This window comes from Schistocerca serialis, chromosome 2 (genome assembly GCF_023864345.2).
Source record: "Schistocerca serialis cubense isolate TAMUIC-IGC-003099 chromosome 2, iqSchSeri2.2, whole genome shotgun sequence".
NCBI lineage: Eukaryota > Metazoa > Arthropoda > Insecta > Orthoptera > Acrididae > Schistocerca > Schistocerca serialis.
Genome location: NC_064639.1, coordinates 655,045,093 through 655,067,075, shown reverse-complemented (window position 1 = coordinate 655,067,075; position 21,983 = coordinate 655,045,093). Strand labels below are relative to the sequence as shown.

General features: G+C 45.9%; 1 protein-coding gene across 2 annotated transcripts in view; it reads left to right on the top strand.

Annotated features, from left to right (window-relative positions):
- Window positions 1-21,983, top strand: part of LOC126457738 (MOXD1 homolog 1-like) — a 175,655-nt gene that overhangs the window by 21,093 nt on the left and 132,579 nt on the right. The window contains exon 1 of one of the 2 annotated variants that reach the window (XM_050094284.1): window positions 15,594-15,665. The exons of the other annotated variant lie outside the window; for it this stretch is intronic. Coding sequence (XP_049950241.1) covers window positions 15,609-15,665 — 57 coding nt within the window. The 5' untranslated portion in view covers window positions 15,594-15,608. Of the gene's footprint in view, window positions 1-15,593; window positions 15,666-21,983 lie in introns of those variants that run through there. 2 annotated transcript variants of the gene reach the window in all.

Genomic DNA, 21,983 nt, shown 5'->3' with positions numbered 1-21,983 from the left:
AACCGGGTTCGACTCTAGGTCCGGCACAAATCTTCACTGTCGTCATTCCATTATAGAGCTCATGGTTGTTCACATTCGCAACTGCCAGTGCATTCCATGTGTTTCTTTTCCTGGGTGTGATCAGTTGTGTGCGTTACACTTCATTTCGAACACGATCCTGCTAAAACGACACTGCAGAACGTTATGTATACACATTCAAATCACTGAATGTCACACATCAACACCTAATAGAAACAAAAGCAGCGTAGAGCTAGAAACATCCACTTGAAGATGAACGAGTAGGCCCTCGCAACTAGTCGTGGAAGAGAATTAAAGACACTAACACTGATAACTTAAACAGTTATCTTTACATCATAAACACTTCTTAACCAAAGCCCGTCATGGAAGCTGTCATACCTCTTCTTTCAGTGTCTCGTTTGTCAACGGGTTCTTCGCTCCAACGAAGCGGCGACAGAGAGGATATTTTACCTTCATACTCGACGTTGGTATCAGACGTTCGCTATCGCACGGCACGTAGTGATTCAGTGAGCGGTACAACAAATGACATTTCCGAGTGAATGGCTGGCTAGAAACAGACTAAAACACCGCTACATCGTCGTAAGCGTACAGAATCAGTGGTCAAATAGTTCAGATGGCTAGAACTTAGAACTACTTAAACCTAACTAACATAAGGACATCACACACATCCATGCCCGAGGCAGGATTCGAACCAGCGACCGTAGTGGTCGCGCGGTTCCAGTCTGTAGCGCCTAGAACCGCTCGGCCACACAGGCCGGCAATCAGTGGTCAGCGCGACAGAAAGTCAATCCTACGGGCCCGGGTTCGATTCCCGGCTGGGTCGGATATTTTCTCCGCCCAGGGACTGGGTGTTGTGTTGTTATCATCATCATCATTATCATTTCATCCCCAGTCGCCGAAGTGGAGTCAAATCGAAAGACTTGCACCCGGCGAACGGTCTACCCGACGGGAGGCCCTAGTCACACGACATTTACATTTTAGTGAAGCCGTGCAATGAGCAGTAGGTAAACACTGTACCAAATGGCTCGGACCGACGGCTTCAAGAGACTTCAGACAAATGGCAGTACGTGAATGTGCGGACGTACTTAAAAGAGCAGAACTCCGCTGGAGAGTGCTTCCATTGTATCCTCTTCTTGCGCCGTCCACAGATCAGTGAGGTACTACTATTACATGCTAACCGCAATATCTCAGACTCTGGTATGGAGGGAAATCAGATTCACTGTCGGATACAAAAGATCCGTTCTTTCTCCTTTGTCCGTGTCCCCAAAGATATCTCCGCCTTGTAACAGCGCGCTTACGCCGGACGCCCATTGCGTGCCGAGGTGAGGAGATGCTGTGGGCCGGCCGGTACCTCGGCGCGCGCCCCCGCACGTGCCTGGACGCTCAAGCGGATGTGGATGGCTCGATGTGGATGTGGCGTGCCGTGTCGTGGGGCGACGACGCGCCGGCTATGTGGCTCGCCCGCGCCTGCAGCCGATGGCCTTCGGATAGCGACGCACGGGGTACCTGATAAATTACTCCTACCTCCCGCTCTGCGGGACGCCCGCCGCTCTATTCACGAACCTGTTGGCTGTCGGCCATTAAGAGAAGAGAAGAGAAGCGAACAGACTGCCCACTGGAGGCGGGGTCGTGCCCGCCCCAAAACAGAATAACACGGCCGCGGAATCCTCCTACCGCTCTTGCCCCTTGTTCTTTCCAGCGAAAAGAAACGCGAAGCCAAATCAGCGTTTTTTTCCCTCCGCCTTTCTGCCCTTTCATTAGCCAACGGCCAGTGACGGAGGAGCCGAGGTAACCGTCGTTGCGAAATATACTGTGCCGAAGTAAATTCTTAGCGTGCTTGGTCAAGCTTGGATAGATACCAAATCAGGCCCACTGGACTTCAAAGAACGCTTCTTTACCCCGGAAGACGAAGAGTCAGAATACCGCTTTGTTCAGTTCGAACTTCTAGTCTCTCTCTTGCAAGCAGACAAACAAGCACGTACTAACAGCACCGTCTCTGGTGCTGTGAAAATAAGTGAGAATCCTGTTCAAAGTTTTATTTATTTATTTTTCAATCGCCGTTGTAGGAGAATTGACTTTTCCAAACGACACAGACTTCTTCGCTTCACATGGTCAAATGTGCACAAATCTGGGCCATTTCAAACTTTTAGATATAGAAGTCAGTTTAGCTCACCGCGAAAACGTTCCAGAGAAACTTTTTTTCTACAATTTTCTATTCAGGCAAGTAGTTCTATAATGTGTGTGCGTGTGTGGTGAGGGGGGGGGGGGCGGGCGGCGGCAGAGAGATGTGATAATACGAAATGGTTCAAATGGGACTTAACATCTGAGGTCAGCAGTCCCCTAGAACTTAAAACTACTTAAACCTAACTAACCTAAGGACATCACACACATCCATGCCCGAGGCAGAATTCCAACCTGCGACCGTAGCGGTCGCGCGGTTCCAGACTGAAGCGCCTAGAACCGCTCGGTTACACCTTTTGAAAGACTATTCCGTAAACAAGATTGTACTAGAAGTAAACCAACTATGCACTGCGACAGCGGAAGTTAATCATTCATCCTCCCAGATTCTGAAAAACATGATTGAGACTCTCGATGATGTACTAGATATCAAGAGAGGAAGTGACTGCAGAAATGTGCATTCATATTCTGATGCTTATACAAAACGAGCGACCATTGCACATGAAGACAACAGAGGTGACATTCTAATGTAAGACCACTGCAAAATCTAGTTGACCACAGCCGCGGGGATTTCACATCAGATATTTTGAATTCGAAACTCGATGATGCAGGAAAAAACGAAAAAAGGAAAGAAACAATGAGCACGGAAGTAGAAGACGAGAAACGAGAGAAAATCCAAGTGTTTGTATCCACTTTCACAGAAGATCGGTCCCCAGATGTGAAATTTGCAGATGAGCTTTTCTAAAAGCGGATAACGACGGGGGATGTAGACATTTTCAGGATGTTCTGTCTCTCAGATTGTAGCCATTGTCAGGTCAGGAATTACTGCTAGTTTTCGTCGATGTAATCCTGGACGAAGCTCTTACGCAATGGGTAAGGAGGGAGAAGCAGGGCTATTGCAGCCAAAACAACTGCGAGAAATCGTTAAACGACGGCGGCTGCTGATTGGGTGGTCCTCCTAGCAGCCGTGTTCGAAGTATTCGTAGTATTGCTGTATTTGTAAAGAAGTGGACTCTACTAAACTGAGAAAGACAGATGCCTTGTAGTCTGGAGATCAGACAAGTGTTTGGTTTTAAAAATAAGTTTGTTTCTAGGTGCTGACTTTATTTTTGTATCATTATTGCTTACATATGAAGTAAGAATGAGACCGAGAAAAATGGAATGATGCACATGTATTGGAATGAAAAAATATATTCTTTTACCACCCCAATAATTGTTGGGTTCAGGTGCCAGCCCAATTGGCACCGTAGGAACGCTTCTCCCATAGGAACGACAGTGAATTTGTGTCTACCAAGTTTCGGGGGGAAGTCGATTTTTTGCGAGGTCTGAGGCGGACAGTACCTCTGCCGTCTACGCCGAGTCTGAAATTAGCTGCCTCGCTCTCACTTCCCGTCGCAAGAAGCGGCCATACCACATGATGATGATGATGATGATGATGATGATGATGATGATGATGATGATGATTGGTTTGTGGGGCCCTCAACTGCGCGGTCATCAGCTCCCGCACAGTGTCTCAGTTTTTACACAATCCAATCTAGCCACTGTTAGGGATGATGATGATGATGATGATGATGATGATGATGATGATGACACAAACACCGGTCCCCGGGTCCACAGCTCGTGGTCGTGCGGTAGCGTTCTCGCTTCCCGCGTCCGGGTTCGATTCCCGGCGGGGTCAGGGGTTTTCTCTGCCTCGTGATGACTGGTTGCTGTGTGATGTCCTTAGGTTAGTTGGGTTTAAGTACTTCTAAGTTCTAGGGGCCTGATGACCATAGATGTTAAGTCCCATAGTGCTCAGAGCCAACCGGTCCCCGGGCAGACAAAATCCCCAACCCGGCCGGGAATCGAACCCGGGATCCCATGATCCAAAGGCAGCAACGCTAGCCACTAGACCAAGAGCTGTGGACGGCTGTTGCACAGATTTCCTCTGAATACCCTATCAAGAGCCATGCGTCGCCAGCGTTTGACATGTTTTTCGTGTGCCATCTCCTTCACCCACGCCATTAACAACATTGACTCACTGTCTCACGTACAACTTTGTGGCAACGAGTCAAAATAATCGCATCCCTATAATTTCTACAATGATACCCCAACATTTATTCACCGGTGATTGTAGTCAGGCACGCTGATGCCTGAAACCGAGTTTCGTTGTCGTCTTTACATGGTAGGCCTGATTCGAGTTTTCTAGCCCTATCAAATCACGGTTTCCCAAGCCTCATTTGTTTACACGAATCGCGTGTAAAACTATTATGATTCCGTCAGCACAGTGAAGGCGGGTTATCAGTACCTTCGTAATTTTTTAATAAGAAAAGTAAGATTTTATTATGGATATCAGTACGCGTAACGAGGTGGAAATTGTCCAAGAAGTTAAGTTTAAAGGTATTATCCTTGGCGAATAATGCATGCGAAAATGTTTTATTGCGCGCTCGTAAAGTACAGAATTAGCGAATTCTGTCGCTAGCCATCCATGGTGTACGAGAGCCTTTGCCACTAAAAGGAGGAGTGGTACATAATTTCTCATATTAGCCAGCCAAGCAGGCAGTAGAGTTGTTACAAAACTAGACAATTTTGCTAATTGAGTTGATTTATAAGCAGTTATATCTCTCTGCCTAATAAAGATAAGGTGTGCTTTTTCTCAGTTAAATAAAGGAAATGCATACCTACTTCGTCAGATCAGTGTGTTTCATTTTCTTTCAGTCTACCTTAATAGATTTCGTCCAATTTAAGTGACAAGTCAGCCACTGTTACACGCAGCGAAAATCGATTTAGAAAGCGGAAATACCGCAGCCATACTCGCATTTTTCAGAATCGACATCGGGTTGTTCACATGACCAAGCAGAAGCGATACTGGGAAATCCCTTTAAGGATAATGGGATTCGGGAATCAATGTAAAAGTAGTAATTAATAATCATAATGGAATTGTAAGGTCTTCTTCCGCACTTGCAGAAAATAATAATGAATCCACCATCTTGCAAAAACTCAATTTTTGTTCAATCCCCAGATATGTTTCGCCACAGTTGTGGCATCTTCAGTGGACCTTCTCTTTCATTGTTTCTTTTCTACAGTAAGTGTGCCCTCTTGCTGCCAACGCAAAAATTGCAGTGAAAAGCTCAAATAAGCTGGTGCAACGTGATAACATCCAGAATTTGGCGATATATTAATAGGGACTTATGGCTTACTTATGTTGGTAACAACAGGGAACACCTAATGTAAAAAAAAAAAAAAAAACGAAACAACCAAAGAAAAAAACTACTGGAAATGCCAAAATTGTCGTGATTCAGGTTTGGGGATTAAACAAAACAAATTTGCTTTCTTACATTAAGGAGGACCCTCTTTAATTCATTATTACGAGTAGTAAATAATGATATTCGACAGAGAGTATGGAGACAACCATGAGCGGTGCGAAACAAGTATTCTGACACATTCCACTCGGATGTTGTGTGCATAATGAATACTGATACCTGGGACTACGTTTGAGGGGAGACAGGCTGTGCGAGAGGAGGGTTTGGCGCGGCCGGGAAACGCTCCTGTGTCGGCCGCACGCAGGCGGGCGTCGCTGCCCGGTGGACCGGTTTGTGCCCCTGAGGCCGAGCTCCGGCCCGCTCCTGTAGCCGCCGGACTCGTTATTTCCTGCAATTCACGCTAACGGTCCCAAAACTCCACCACAGCTTCCGTCCGCCACAGTGGGGCTAGGCCACAGCTAAGAGCAGCCAGTTACGCTTCGAAGATTTCTGCACATCGGAAAATTTCAGCCACCGTCTCATGAAGTAACCATGTAGTCATCACTTTTGTAACCATACTTAAACATAATGCAGAAAGTTGTGACCAGGAATCCAATCTCAGAAGGAGATAAAATTTTAGTGACTACGGAGAAATCACGAGGGATAACCCACAGGGCTCAATATTGGGTCCGCTCCTACTCTATTCGTTATATATGTGAATGACCTTTCATCTAGCATCAATCAAGCATAATTAGTTCAAAAATGGTTCAAATGGCTCTGAGCACTATGGGACTTAACTTCTAAGATCATCAGTCCCCTAGAACTTAGAACTACTTAAACCTAACTAACCTAAGGACAGCACACACATCCATGCCCGAGGCAGGATTCGAACCTGCGACCGTAGCGGTCGCGCGGTTCCAGACTGTAGCCTAGAACCGCTCGGCCACTCTGGCCGGCAAGCATAATTAGTATTTTTGCGCGTGACACTAGTATTATAACAAATCCCATAAGAGAGAAAGCAACTGAAAAAATTGTTGATGCAATTTTTCAAACACTTATTGATTGTCTGAAAATTAACTACCCTTAATTTTGAGAAAACACACTATATTTAGTTCTGTACAACAAACTGTTCGTTCTTAGTAAACCTTCACCTCATTGAGAGGCGAAGGGTGGGTTTAAGACAGACTGAAAATCCCGTACTCTGATCGACATTCGATCCCACGACCCCTTGGTTTCCACTCACGCACTTTACCACACCATCAGCCCCCACACACATACAATTGATGTAGATCATGGAATCAGTAAACACGATAGAACGCTCCAAGTTTTGACAAAAGCTTGAGGAAACATTGTTACTAAGGTACTCAAACAGTTAAGTTCAACTACTTTTGCTCTGTGTGTGATTACTGGTCTTGAAAATAAACGAATCAACCTCCTAACATTCTTTGCACATGTCCACTCAGTAATGTCGTATGGGATAACTTTGTGGGTAACTCATCACTCAGAAATGAAGTTATGATTACACAAAGGGTGTAGATATATTCGCTGATTAAATTCGTAATCAGAAATGCACTATAATTTGAGAAGAATAGTGATGTCCATAATTACAGCGCTAGAAGAAAAATGGCCTTTATTACTCGTTAGTGGTTCAGAAAGGAGATCGGCGGGCATCAACAAAAGTTTTTGAGAATCTGGCGAATAACACAAAATATCTGATAGGTATTAAAGCAAGTTTTAAATCTAACCTAAAATCATTTTTCCGTACAACTCCTTCTATTGTGTAGACAGTATTTTTCATTTAAAAACTGTTAGCCTGTAAAAAAATAAATTTCCTCGAAATTTTCATCGCAGTAATGAACCCATTCTCTACCAGCAATACACTGAAACCATTTTATTGGTTGCCCTGATTTGGAATTGGGCTTAGCACATTCAAAACCAGTCATCTTCCTTGATGCATGACCTCACTCGTAGCACATTTTTCTTATACGTCTTTTGTTTCTACCCTTATTTTCTTCATTACTCTGAGAGCGAACTGCATTTTCACAGTTACACTTTTTTCTACTTGAGCATGTAAATTACCCTGTACTGTTGTACCAGCACTCGTAATTTGCTTCCGCTTAAGGAAGTCATCTTTGGCAAAAGGTGGGATGTGTTGCGGGCTAATATGAAATTCTGGCTTCGATGTGGAAGGACCTGATTTTGCAGATTAAGCTGAAAAACAGTGCCACAAAGAGGCCTATCAATAACAGTGTTCTCCCTGTGAAGGACGTCATCTGCGCTTTCAGTCGGTTTTAGACGATTGGTCACGGCTGACGGCAAAAAGCCTATATTATCAACTATGTCTTCATTTAATGCCCAGATACCAGTTGCCATGAATCCATCCATGATGTTCTTTGACGTTACTGTATTCGGCAGTTTTACCACTGTATTTGGCAGTTTTGCGCACTATAGGAATGCCGTAAATAGTAACAGTTTTCTCAGGGCTTTCCTTCATCTATGCATTACATGCACTATTGATGAAGCTCTTGAAAGATCCAAATACAGTTCTGCCCGAAGGCTATTATTTATAGGTAGAAACATCAACATTTTTCTCGGCCTTGTCAAGTGCTTCTACGTCCAGGAGAGACAGTTAATTGTTCAAAAGAAGCAAACCTAGTCTATGTTTGGTGCCCCTCATGTAGTTCATTTTATGTTTCATGAAACACTGAAAACCCCGTCCAGTCTTCTAATCAGATCTATTACTCCGCCCCCTAGCGATGCATTTGAAAGGAAGCGCTCTTTAATGTTCTTCTTGGGAAAAATTGGAAATTTTTGGTCAAATTTATGGGACCAAACTGCTGAGGTCATCGGTCCCTAAGCTTACACACTACGTAATCTAACTTAAACTAACTTACGCTAACTTACGCTAAGGACAACACACACTCGACCCATGCCTGAGGGAGGAGTCGAACCTCCAACGACGGGAGCCGTGTGGACCGTGCAAGGCGCCTCAGACCCCGCGGTTTCTTCTTGGGAAAAACAAAAAAAGAATTTTAGCAGCGAATTAACTCTTGCCCAAAAAGAAAGAGCCGAAGTTACTAAGGTGCCTGTCTCAACACCTGATCAGTGTCTTTACTTGCAATAATCTTCGTCGGCTTTTGAAATGCTGTCACAGCAGTCTTACGAATATTGTAGACATCTTGACTTCGGAATTTGAATCGATCGTAAAAAAGATTATGTTGTGTGTATGGACAGTGACTTACTATGCATTACGAATGCTAACAGCAAGTCACGTGATGCACTTTTCGTTGCGTTCCAACCACCTGCAATTTTTACTTGGTTTTTGAGTACATAGTGATACGCCAATTTGCTTACATCTTTCGGGTTTGTACACTAATGGATATCATGTTGAAGCTGAGATAGGGCTTCATCTGACAACCCAACGACCATTTTATCCAATATGAGGCACAACTCGTTAAGGATTTGATACTGAGAATAACATGGTACCTCATAACATCTCCATTGTGTGCCATTATGAGACTCCATAAATATTGTATTTAACGTTCTTTTCGATGTTGATTATCCAATTAAACTGTAATATTATATATAACTATAAATATTATTCCAGAATGAGATTTTCACTCTGCAGCGGAGTGTGCGCTGATATGAAACTTCCTGGCAGATTAAAACTGTGTGCCCGACCGAGACTCGAACTCGGGACCTTTGCCTTTCGCAGGCAACTGCTCTACCATCTGAGCTACCGAAGCACGACTCACGCCCGGTCTCACAGCTTTACTTCTGGAAGTATCTCGTCTCCTACCTTCCAAACTTTACAGAAGCTCTCCTGCGAACCTTTCTTTCAGGAGTGCTAGTTCTGCAAGTTCTCATGTAACAAGTTGCCCCATGTAAAACATAGCCCCGATCTCCTCTACTGTGTAACAGTTAAAACAATTTTTTGTATACAAACCTCCGCATAATAATAATAATAATTTTTAACCAGACTTAACGTCTGAGAAAGTAAAGAAATAATAATAATAATAATAATAATAATAATTTAGATTTACGGGGTGACAAATTCCTGTGCACAAACGTGACACTTGAGAGTTTTGGAAACAAGTGCGCAGTAACTTATGGTACTGTAATAGTTTAGTCACGATCGCATACAGAAAAACTTCAAGGTGTCTGCAGAAAGTTGTCCAACACAGTTGAAACATCCCGAAACGGTGGTTTTTCACCTTTTTTTTTTTTTACGTCAGTTTTCTGTACGCGTAAGTGCTGACTGCAGGCTGCGACCTCTTATCGTCATGAGCATCCGTCTTTCCAGTCTCTCTCTCTGTCTCTCTCTCTCTCTCTCTTGTGGTCTAGTGGCTAGCGTTGCTGCCTGTAGATCTCAGGGTCCCGGGTTCGATTCCCGGCCAGTCGGGGGATTTTCTCCGCCGGGGGACTGTGTGTTTGTGTTGTCTTCATCATCTCATCATTATTCGGGTAGTAGCGGAACTGGAAATGGAAAGATTGGAAATTGTACGGGTGCTGATGACCACGATGTTGAGCGCCCCACACACCAACATCCTCATTTCCTCCGCTCTCTCTCTTTTCTTCACACACACACACACACACACACACACACACACACACACACACACACACACACAAACAAACACGATATACCTTCAGTTATGATGTCACATGAAGCACAAATTTGTGTACGAATGCAATTTTCATGTGCTTGTCTCTCGTATATGAAATGGCTGTCTTTGTTTCCTAAAAATTCGCTAACCGTATTTGGGATTGTTGCCGCGAATTAGGTACAAAAGGCTAACATATCAGTAGCTCGTCCATCGGCGCCGACTCCGCGACAAAAAAGGTTTCTTTGTTAAAACAATCGGTGTTACTTGTTGGCCGCTACTAGTGACGAAAACAACAGCGGTAATTTAAAAAAAGAAGTGCACAGACTGTAGCTAAACAGGATTTTCCACTCGGAGGGCCGTTTGTTTCAAATAAAGCGTTGAAAATATGTGTGTTTTTCTTCCGAGGGTTTAACGTCCTTTGAAAAGAGAAGTTTAACGTTGTCTATAGAAAAAAGAGATCGTTAGAGGCGGCGGGACTGCTTTTGTGTAAGCTCGGCGAACACATGGCCGTGACTGCAAAAGAGTGCTGGTGTCTCTATAGAGGTGTGCCGTACTCGCCCGCGCCAAGCCAGCCGTGTCCATCAGGTGAGGTGACACAGCATCTCCCGCTGCACAGCAGGGCTGGCCCGCTCTGGAAACGCTGATGACAGCTGGGCCGTTCTCTCGAGCGCACGAGCGGAAACCGACAGCTGGTCAGCCGAGCACGTTCCCGATTCGGCTGAGGCACGGCGCGTGGTTGGACATGCGATGAGCAGTGCTCTTACTGACTCGACGTTCGCTTAAAATTGATGGATAGTTGACACTTCACACGTTGGAGCTGGCTCCCTCCAATCAGAGCGCTCAACGTCACGCCCGAACCGTTCGCCTTCGCCAAACTGCCGCAAGTGATCAGCTCACTTTCAATTCTTTGTCCGACTTTCTTTCTTAAAGTGTATGGATCCCGCATCATGGGTCTCGCTCTTTTATTTCACACGATACACACATACGTACACACAACAATGGTAATGGAATACACTCGTTTCATACACAGCACTAACCAAATACTACTGGATATTTCCGCACAAGACGCGACTCAACGTCACATATACAGTTATCATAATCACAGAAATCGGCTTAGTTAGATAAGCTTCGCACGATATGCGTGAAGCCGACTGTGAGAAGGTTGCAATTCATCGTTGCGACTGGGTCACCACAATAAACCTGACGTGCAGAAGGTCGTGGGTTCGACGAATTATTTTTTATTTCTAAATCTAATCAAAGGACATTTTTTATTCAGTTAATTGGCTTAAATGTATTTTTTATTTCTACTATTCAATCGCGTCAGTTTCATCATCGTATCAACTTTATTTGTTCTTATTTTTCTTCCTGCGATTCTTTTTTTGTTTGGAATCTGCCAGTGTCACATTTAATCAGCAACAAAGTGCGAAGTAGGATTGCTCATCGATTGGTAACACGGAAGTAAGTGCAGCCAGTGTGATGATACTTTCAGGGAACCAGTGATACGAGAAATTGCAGTTTGCTTTTGGCGCTGAAACTCAGTTTTGTCTCGAAATAGCTCGTAGAGGTTAACTTTAATCGCCGTGAACAAAGTGATCGTGATTTTAGTTCTGCCGCAGATTGTTGACCGCCGTTTTCTCGGATATATTGCACGCCATGATGCTGGGGTTAGCTTAGGACATGAGTTTAAGTGCAGGGCTACAAAACGCGTCGATAGTTTGGTGACTGGTCACATAAAAGCAACTGTTGACAGAGCGTCTCGTATTTCTGACATACCTCGCGGCGGCCACTTCCACCATCGCTCCGCGTTACACATTAACAGCATTTGTGAAGCGAGCCGCCGTGTTTGTGTGTTACCTATAACCGAGCGGTAGCCGGCAGTCGATGTGGCAGCACTGCAGCGGCAAGTGACAGACATGAAGTATCAAGTAATTTTTTTTTAATCAGACTACAATGGGGCATTAGCGAGGAACTCTGCATTTGCACTTCGTATAACCCACTTCAGTACATCTTATCAAGCAAATAAGATTCTCTAGAAACGACCTCAGGCTACACGGCATATCAGTATTTAAAGAAAAATTTTCATATCAGCTTGTCTTCTGTCACGAACTAAATCAAATAAACTAGCTAAATCAAACAAAGTAATACATTTGTGAAGAGCAATGCCGTCACCGTATATAGCCTGATCTTCCACCTTAAACTGGAACTATTCCTTAAGGTACTGATCTGTCTATAATGTGACACACTGTTTTGTTAGAGAATAACCTCTGAGCAGGGTGAATGGACAACTGATGATTGACGGAATGTTTCCCTAAGTCAGACAGTTTAGATTCTCTTGTAACACACTACACATATTACTTAGTTTGTTCTGGCAATGCAATCAGTTCGCTCTGCTTAGGTTTTCCGTGATTTCCTTGAATCGCTTACGGCGGGCGAGTGCTAGAATGGTTCCATTAAAAGGACGAGACATATTTCCTTCTTCAGTCTCAAGCCTGTGGCTCTTCTCTGAAGGCTTCTAAAGTGCACACACCTGGCGCCAACACTTAATCCGGGACACAAGACCAAGGTTTTCATCAGCGGAGCATTGTATAAACTCTAAGAACATAAGCCAGAACATCAGTATCCAAATCAGGGACGATATTTGAATAGCAGCGAGGCATACCAAACAAGGCTGGCCTGTGGTCGTTCGCTTAGCCCCGTGCTGTTATTGGGTTGGCCCACGTGACACTATGGTCGGGCGCCGGACACTTGTCAAATATAGGGCCTCAAATCCATTGTCGATGTCCTCCACCGGCGGAAATGTTAAAACTTCGTCTACGTTTATAGCCTAATTTTTCTTCCATTTTTAAAGGCTGACAGCATTATGAAAATATGCGGCACTATCGTTTTCTTGTGGTGAAATGTAAGCATTTTGTTTGGCGCGGAACATCTTTCCTTGATCTTCAATAATGTTCATGTGTTGGAACTTAACAGAATGCGATTCACTACAGTATTTGTCCACAGAACTGTAAAGAAATCAACAGAATCGTTGATTTAAACACCGAATTTCTTCTGCAGGCTTTGTCGTATTGTAAGGTGTTTCTCTGACAGTTACGGTGAGATGTACATTTCAGAGTAAGATCGAAAGGCAATGAAGTTTTGTATTTATCACGTACACACACTGCCATCAGAAGTGAAATTCAAAAAATGGTTCAAATGGCTCAGAGCACTATGGGACTTAACATCTGAGGTCATAAGTCCCCTAGAACTTAGAACTACTTAAACCTAACTAACCTAAGGACATCACACACATCCATGCCCGAGGCAGGATTCGAACCTGCGACCTTAGTGGTCCCGCGGTTCCAGACTGAAGCGCCTAGAACCGCCCGGCCAAGTGAAATTCGCCAGAGAGAAATTACGTACCTGAGAAGAAACCACAAACCTTCATGTTTCTAATATCTGACACTTAGAATGGCATAGTTGTGAAAGTCGGTGTGCTAACCAGTCTTCAAAGTGTCCTGTAGTCCTTATTACTGTCTTTATAAACAGAAAAATCTGCATCAATCATTGTACATGAACAACAAACGATTTCGTTTTTCGTGCATTCTGCAATGTTCTGAGTTTCCTTTTGTTGTTTTACTAGCTGTTACCCGAGGCTGCGTTCACATACCAGTAGTTTCGTTATGATGAATGATGATAAATAAAATGTTGTATTGCAACAATGTCGGCTATCTTAACGTATCTGTCCGTATAGATAAGCATAGCTAGTGATGTGCGCGCTCCCCTCCTCCTCCTCCTCCTCCTCCTCCCTCTGTTTAAGAAAGGGACCACTGCCTCCTTTTTCTAGAGTTTATCCTGTTTAGCCTACTACAAGGTCCGCTTCCTCAGGATTTGACATATTTTATTGGCTTTCGGGACGTACTCATACAGCTGTTTGAACAGTAGAATGTCATGTCTGACGATACGAGCATAAGGACAACACAATACCGAGGCCGGCCCCGATCGGAGAAAAGCTCCGACACGACCGGGAATCGAACCCGGGTCCCTTTGGTTGGCAATTCGCCGCGCTGATTGCGCAGCTGCATCGTTCTGTGTATGATATTTCAGCTGTTTCCTTGTCGTATTCTCACAGGCTGAATATGTAACCAGCGCAGCATTTGCCTATACGACCGTGGGAAACCACTAAAAGGCACACTCAGGCAGTCCGATATACAAGCCCACAGTCGTTAATCCGCCACGAGGATTCGACCCGTCTTGGCGTATTTCCCCGACTCGCAAGCTAGCATACCGTGGATTTCACCAAGCGAGTAAGACAAGAGTGATGTTACTCATAGGTCACATTTCCTTGTGCTCCTGGCCGGCCGGGGTGGCCGAGCGGTTCTAGGCGCTACAGTCTGGAACCGCGCGACCGCTACGGTCGCAGAATCGAATCCTGCCTCGGGCGTGGATGTGTGTGATGTCCTTAGGTTAGTTAGGTTTAAGTAGTTCTAAGTTCTAGGGGACTGATGACCTCAGATGTTGAGTCCCATAGTGCTCAGAGCCATTTGAACCATTTTGAACCTTGTGCTCCTGGATACATAAGATGCTTTTAGTTATGTAATGTTTTTCCCAAGTTTGTCTATTTCACGCTGTGCTTTGCAGTCAGTGAATCGAGAGTGATTCATTAATGCTATTTTTATAGTCAGAACTCGCCATGTTCCAAAGGCAATCAGCCACATGATAATTTCAAAAAAATTAAAATATTTTCGTTTGGTAATTAAATAAAAAACAACCAATAATTTGAACAGAAAGAGACCAGAAAATCTGGAGAAATTTTCGGAAGCGAGAGGAGACTGGTGCTACGTCTCACGAAATGTGGTTCTCCCTAAATGGAATCCAAGAGAAACAACGCTAATGTGGTTCTCCCTAAATGGAATTCTAAGAGAAACAACAGATATTGCAATTTTATTTGATTGTATTGCATTATCAGTTATCAGTATAATAGCACTGGCAACTCTCTAAGTGGAAGAAAAAAACATACTCCTTTACAAGAGTCAAATGCAAAACATTAATGCCTCAGTTGTTCCTGTGAGAAGTGGTGAAAGAGTTTATGCATGAACACACCTATTGTTTTCGTAGCGTCGGTGGTGCAACTGGAGATGTTCAAGGAATTACAAAAACACCACCTCACACCTCAGTTTCACTCTCAACTGTTTTAAGAAATATCTGCACCTCATGCATATTGTATGATCTACGCCCTGTGCATGTGGTAAAAAGGACACTAGCCGTTTGTTTCTTCTTCAATGGTAATTCCACAAATGATCTGTTTGAAGGTTGCTGAAACTGAGCTACCCGTTACCAACTTCAGTAACATTATTATTACCAGGGAATAACAAAAGGTAACAAAAGACTCCTGTACCTGATTTCAATCAAGGTGAAAGTGGTAACAAATTGCAACTTTATTTGATTGTATTGCATTATTGGTCCCTCCAGGGGCTCAGCATTCATTTGCTGAGTACGGGCTTGGCGACCCCGGGGTCCTGAGCTGGGGACTGGTCAGCGCCGCCAGTCTCCTGTCACCGTAACCCACGGACATGCTTCAGCGACCACCGCATGGCGCGGCGGTGGAATGTTGTATGCTGCGGGGAATGGTAATCTTGGCTTGACCGCCTGGATTGCGAGGAAGGTAAGCCTCTATTAAAACCCCTCAATCTTACGGTGTGCTGCGCGCCTATAAGATGCATGGCTGTTGGGGTGGAACAGTCGCAAGCGGGCAACGTCTGGGGCACCTGCCGCGCCCCAGTTGTATAAGGCTTACTTAGGCACGCGGGGCTCTGTCTAGGTGGACTTCTAGTTCCCTAGCTGCTCGTGGGACCGAGATGGAACCCTCGAACTTTTATTCTTCTCCTGCCAGCGGAAAGGGTGGACCGCTGGTGGGTTCTAACACCCATTCCAACGAGAGGGCTCGTGTAGCCAGTCCTCCTGATTCAGGTAGTAGTAACAGAACGCATGCTGCTTCGCAGAATGTATTTTTCATAATTAAAAGAAAAGATGGGAGTTTTGAAAAAGTTTCGCCATTTTATATACAGAAGGACTTAGAAGAAGGTATTGCTGGCACATTAAAATCTGTAAAGCGCTTGCGAAATGGCACCTTGTTGGTTGAAACATCTAGCTTCCAGCAAGTCCAGAACCTTCAGAAGGCACAATTTCTTGGGGAGTTTGCGATAGAGACTGAATTTCACAACACCTTGAACTACAGCAAGGGTGTTGTGACTTGCAGAGATCTCGTTGACATTCCCCAAGACGAACTGAAGGCTGAATGGTCCCGGGAAGGAATTGTCGACGTGCAACACATTATGAAACGGGTGGATGGTGCTCTCATAAAGACTGACTCATTTATCCTTACATTTAACACCACCAAATTGCCAGAGCATGTGAAGGCAGGTTTCCTACGTCTCAGTGTACGGCCTTATTACCCCAACCCCATGCGGTGTTTTAAATGCCAACACTTTGGACACACTACTCTCGGCTGTAGAGGGGAAGTCACTTGCGGGAATTGTGGTAAAGCCGCCCATGAGGGAGTTGGTTGCTCCTCTCCTCCCAAGTGTGTCAACTGCTCTGGGGAATACCCTGTGTGGAGTAGGGAATGCAGAGTTTTCCTTGAGGAACGGAAGATCCAGGAACTAAAAACTACAAAACGCATCCCGTATGGTGAGGCGAAGAAAATCTACAAGTCCATGCAGCCGCCCACGTTCGTTGCTTCCTTTTCTTCCATTCTCAAACAACCAGTCTTGAAAACCGATGCCGCTACACAAACGGAGGTTGCTACTGTCAGCACTAGCACCTGTGCTTGTCAATGTACGTGTGCTGCTGCCGTTCCTGTGAAGCCTGCTGCTCCCCCCCCCCCCTCCCCCCCTGGCCTTCTGACCAGGCCGTGGTAGCTGACATCATGGAACTTCCTGCCCCTTCCCAGGTCCAGTCTTGTGCACTGCCCAGCACTGCTACACCCCCTACTGCTTCTGAGGTTTTGGCTCCAATGCCACCTCAGGCCAGAACATCGAAGCCAAAGACAAAGGTGAAGACTCGCCCACTAAAGGAGACTGCAGTTATACAGTCTTCTGATGTGGATGTCATTCTCTCTGACGTCTCTCTCGACTCCTCTTCTGAGGCGATGGAGGTTGATGTCAGACTGGGGCAATCATCTCGCCCCAAAACTGAGCCTCCACCTGTTGTGGGCTCTCCTCCCCAACAGAAAGTGAGAATGAAGGTACTCCCACTCTGATAGATGGCTCCCATTATACAGTGGAACATGAATGGATTCCGGGCACATGTGGAGGAACTGAACCTCCTAGCACGGCAACGCCCCCTGTGCTTGTGTTTACAGGAAACGCATTTAAAACCATCTGATGCTCCTGTACTAAGGGGCTATACGTCATATCGCAAAGATGACCTGACTGGAGAAAGGGCCAAAGGTGGAGTCGCTGTGTTTGTCAATAATGACCACCACTCCTCTGCCCTCCCCCTGGATACTGACCTGCAAGCAGTTGCAGTTGAAATTCATTCACCTCGGAGCTTACTGTTTGCTCCCTTTATTTACCCCCTCTGGATGCAATGACCTTAGACGCTCTCACAGATCTTATCGACCAACTTCCCCTCCCATTTCTTCTCCTGGGAGACTTCAATGCCCATCATGTCCTGTGGGGCTCCGCTTCTCTTTGCGCTCGAGGTCGAATTTTGGAGAGCCTCCTAACATCTCAAGTGTTGTGCATCCTCAACACAGGTACTCCGACTCATTTCTCTACTGCTACAGGGTCATTCTCAGCCATTGACCTATCTTTCTGCTCTCCAACGCTCACCGACTCTGTTCACTGGGAGGTCATTGACGACCTTCATTCCAGCGATCACTTCCCTATCCGCATTCATCTCCTGGATGGCGTATTGCTGGAGCCGCGGCCACCATCGTGGATGATTGGCAGGGCTAACTGGCCACTGTTCACTCGGTTGGCTGTCTTTGACCGCCACAATAACGTACAGGAATGGGTGGATCACATCACGCTTGTGGTCCATCATGCTGCTGACCTGTCCATACCACAGTCTTCTGGCCCTCCTAAGCGGCGCCTTGTGCCTTGGTGGACGGAAGAGTGCCGTTCAGCCATCCGGGACAGGCGTGCGGCTCTTCGCCGATTTAAATGCCGCCCAACAGCGGTCAATCTTACCGCCTTTCGAATCGCGAGAGCCAGGACACGCCGTGTCATTAAAGAGAGCAAGAAAAGGTCATGGCAGGAGTTCCTGGACTCCATCAACCGTTCCACTTGTTCCACAAGAGTATGGGAAGCCATCCGGAGGATTTCCGGTAAACATAGCCGTTTACCAATAGCTGCTGTCCTGAACCAGGGATGCCTCCAAACGACACCCAGAGCCATTGCTCAGACGCTGGCAGAGCATTTTGCACAAAGTACTGCCACCGCAAATCAGGATCCAGCGTTTCGTCGCTACCGTGCGACTGTCGAAAGAGCGACCTTGGACTTTCGGTCGAACAGTTCTGAGGTCTACAATTCCCCTTTCTCCATGTGGGAACTTGAATCGGCACTTACTGAGACTTCTGACACTGCACCAGGTTACGACCGCATCCGGTACTCCATGCTTCGACATCTGCCAGCGGCGTCAAAGGAAATCCTCCTCGAATGTTTTAATCTCATATGGCAGACAGGAGTGTTCCCCACCTCGTGGAGGTAGGCAATTCTCATCCCTCTCCTCAAACCAGGAAAGGACCGCACATGTCCCGGTAGTTATCGTAGTATCGCCTTGACAAGCTGTCTCGGAAAGACCCTGGAACGGATGGTTAACCGGCGTCTGGTCTGGCTGTTAGAGATCAGACAGCTCCTTAGCCGCTTTCAGTGTGGATTCCGAAAATTTCGGTCCACGGTCGACAACCTGACCCTCCTAGAGGCGGCTATTCAGCAGGCTTTTCTCCGTCAGCATCACTGTATCGGTATCTTCTTTGATATCAGTAAGGCATATGATACTACTTGGAGACACTGTATTCTTGCACAAATGCATCAATGGGGTTTTCGTGGCCGCCTCCCCATTTTCATTCGGTCTTTCCTGTCTCAGCGGTTTTTTCGGACCCGCGTTGGTAACACACTGTCTGATCGCTTTGAGCAAAAGAACGGTGTCCCCCAGGGCAGTGTTTTAAGCGTTACCCTCTTTGCCATAGCCATCAACAGTATAACGTCTACAGTGAGGAGTCCAGTACAGTGCTCCTTATTTGTGGACGACTTTGCTGTTTTCTGTTCCTCCTCCAGTGTTGCAACCGTGAGCCGTCAGTTGCAGCTAACAGTGCGGCGGTTAGAGGAGTGGGCTGCAAAGACGGGTTTTCGGTTTTCTGCCGAAAAGTGTGTTTGTGTTCATTTTAATCGTTCTCGTCATCTTTTTACTTTGCCTGCCTTGCATATGGGGGATACTGTCCTACGTTTTAGAGACACAGTGCGGTTTCTGGGCCTAATTTTTGACTCCAGGTTGTCATGGCTGCCACACCTACGTGACTTGAAAGCCAGAACGCTCAAGGCACTGAACATCCTCAAGTGCCTCAGCCACAGGTCTTGGGGCGCGGACAGGGCTCGTCTCCTACAGTTTTATGGAGCTTTTGTGCGTTCACCGCTGGACTATGGGTGCACAGTATATGGGTCAGCGAGGCCATCTTATTTGCGGATCCTTGACGCTGTTCACCATGCTGGGATCCGACTGGCCACAGGTGCTTATCGGACCAGTCCCGTACCCAGCCTCTGTGCTGAATCTGGCGAACTGCCACTTACCATCCGGCTGCAGCTCCTGCTGGTGCACCAGGCTTGTAAGTTTCTTGCAGCTCCCAGATCGCCTGCTCACCATCTTGTTGCCCATCCACCTCTGGACCGCATTTTTTCCCGCCGTCCCCGGGCTACGTTGCCGTTTGGGATCCGTGTGCAACGTGTACTAGAGTCCCTCGGTGTGGAGTCTGTACAACCCCAAATCCAAGGTTTTAACCGCCTGCCACCCTGGTTACTGAAGAAGCCCGGAGTGATTTTAAATTTATTGCAGTACAAGTGAGATTGCACTCCTGCCACCGTTTTTAATGCAGCATTTTCTGCCATTTCATCTGAGCACCACGACTATGTAGCTGTTTTTACGGACGGGTCGAAACAAGGGGATTCTGTTGGTTGCTCAGTTGTTTTTCCATATCGTGTCCTCAAATCCAACTGCCCCAGACTTTTACTGTCTTTGATGCAGAATTGTTTGCGATCTTGCGGGCACTGGAGCACATGAGACATTCTTCCTCTCCTAAATTTCTTGTCTGTTCCGATTCACTCAGTGCCCTTCACTCATTGCAACGTTTGTATGCAGCAGACAAAATTGTCCAGACCATCCAGGATGCCCTCCTCCGACTACAGCGACTGGGAATAGTTGTAGCTTTCTGCTGGGTTCCGGGGCATGTTGGCTTTGCTGGGAATGAAAGGGCAGATCTCGCAGCCAAGGAGGCGTGTCTCGCCCCCCAAGTATCTCAGTGTGCTATCCCCTTGCACGCACTCACCTCGCTGTTGAGCTCACGGGTCATGCGTCGGTGGGAGGATGAGTGGCTGGAAGTGACTGACAATAAGCTCCGTAAAGTCAAGCCCACAACGCGTGTGTGGTGTACTTCCTTTCAGCCCCATCGACGGGACGAGGTTCTCCTCACTCGGCTTCGAATAGGCCACAGCCCTATGACGCACGGCTTCCTTCTCCGGCGAGAGGACCCTCCAATGTGTGGTGCTTGCGGCGTCCAGGTCACTGTGCGCCACGTTTTATTGGATTGCGTTTTATTTTCTGACCAGCGGGTCGCGGCTGACTTGCCAGCGGACCTGCCATGTCTTTTAGGCAACACTCGGACGAATGTGGCTAAAGTTTTAAAGTTCTGTGCCCTGTCAAATGTTTTTACAAAGATTTTAGGGAGAGGATTTTAATTTGCTCACTGTGTGACAAGCTCGCCCATATTTTATGTAAGTGGCCAGCCAATAACAATTTCCTGTGACATTCTTGTTGCTATGTTTCCCCTTTCCTTAGGTTTTACTTTCTTGGGTAGCATTTTCCTTCTTTTCCTGCTTTGTTTGAGTGTGTGCTTTAGTTTTCTTAGGTCTGTCCACATTCGTTCCTTTTAATGTGTGTCAGGGCGCTGATGACCTCGATGTTGAGCGCCCATAAGCCCCAACACACCACCACCACAGCATTATTAGTTATCAGTATAATAGCTCTGGCTACTCCCTAAGAGAAAAACATGTTCTTTTACAAGAGTCAAATGTAAAACATTAAAATCTCAGTTGTTACTGTGATTGACCCATGCTGCTACTGTTGTGAATCACCAAATGTCACATACGAACATGATCACTCCCCTTTTGGCCCATTCACAATTGAGGGTAAACTTCTTGTGAAAATAATAGCCCCACACCATAAGAGGGCTTAGAGATACGAACACGTAGGTTCACTCCCTGCCATGAGTTCTGTTTTATCAACACCGACGAAACCAAAAATTGCGTCTCGTTTCCTACCCTAACGTGGTAACCATAACATACCGTTTCTAGTCTAGTAACGGAATACGAAACAGTGGTACACAAATCACTAGACATGTAATGAAGAGCAAAGTCACGGAGTGTGTATTAGTCCTTAAGCGTTTCTGTATTAAATGTACCCCTTTTTATGGTGGTAGACGACTACTTCAGGAGTATCTATCACAGAAGATAGAACACAGTCCCGTTGGAATGTTGACCATTCCATAAGAAAAGACTCCAAGACTGAATGACGAACAGAAATCCGTCTGAGCTGTGATGCTGTGACAGAAATATCCTCTCTTCAGCGCAGCCGTAGTGTCGCCAGTGAATAAGAAGAAAAAGGGTGTAGCGAAACTGGTTTGTCCACCGTGACAGGAAGGTATCAAAAATACGACGTGCTCTCAAGTCTCACGCCTGAATGGAAATATAAGCGGCAAAACTGGTCT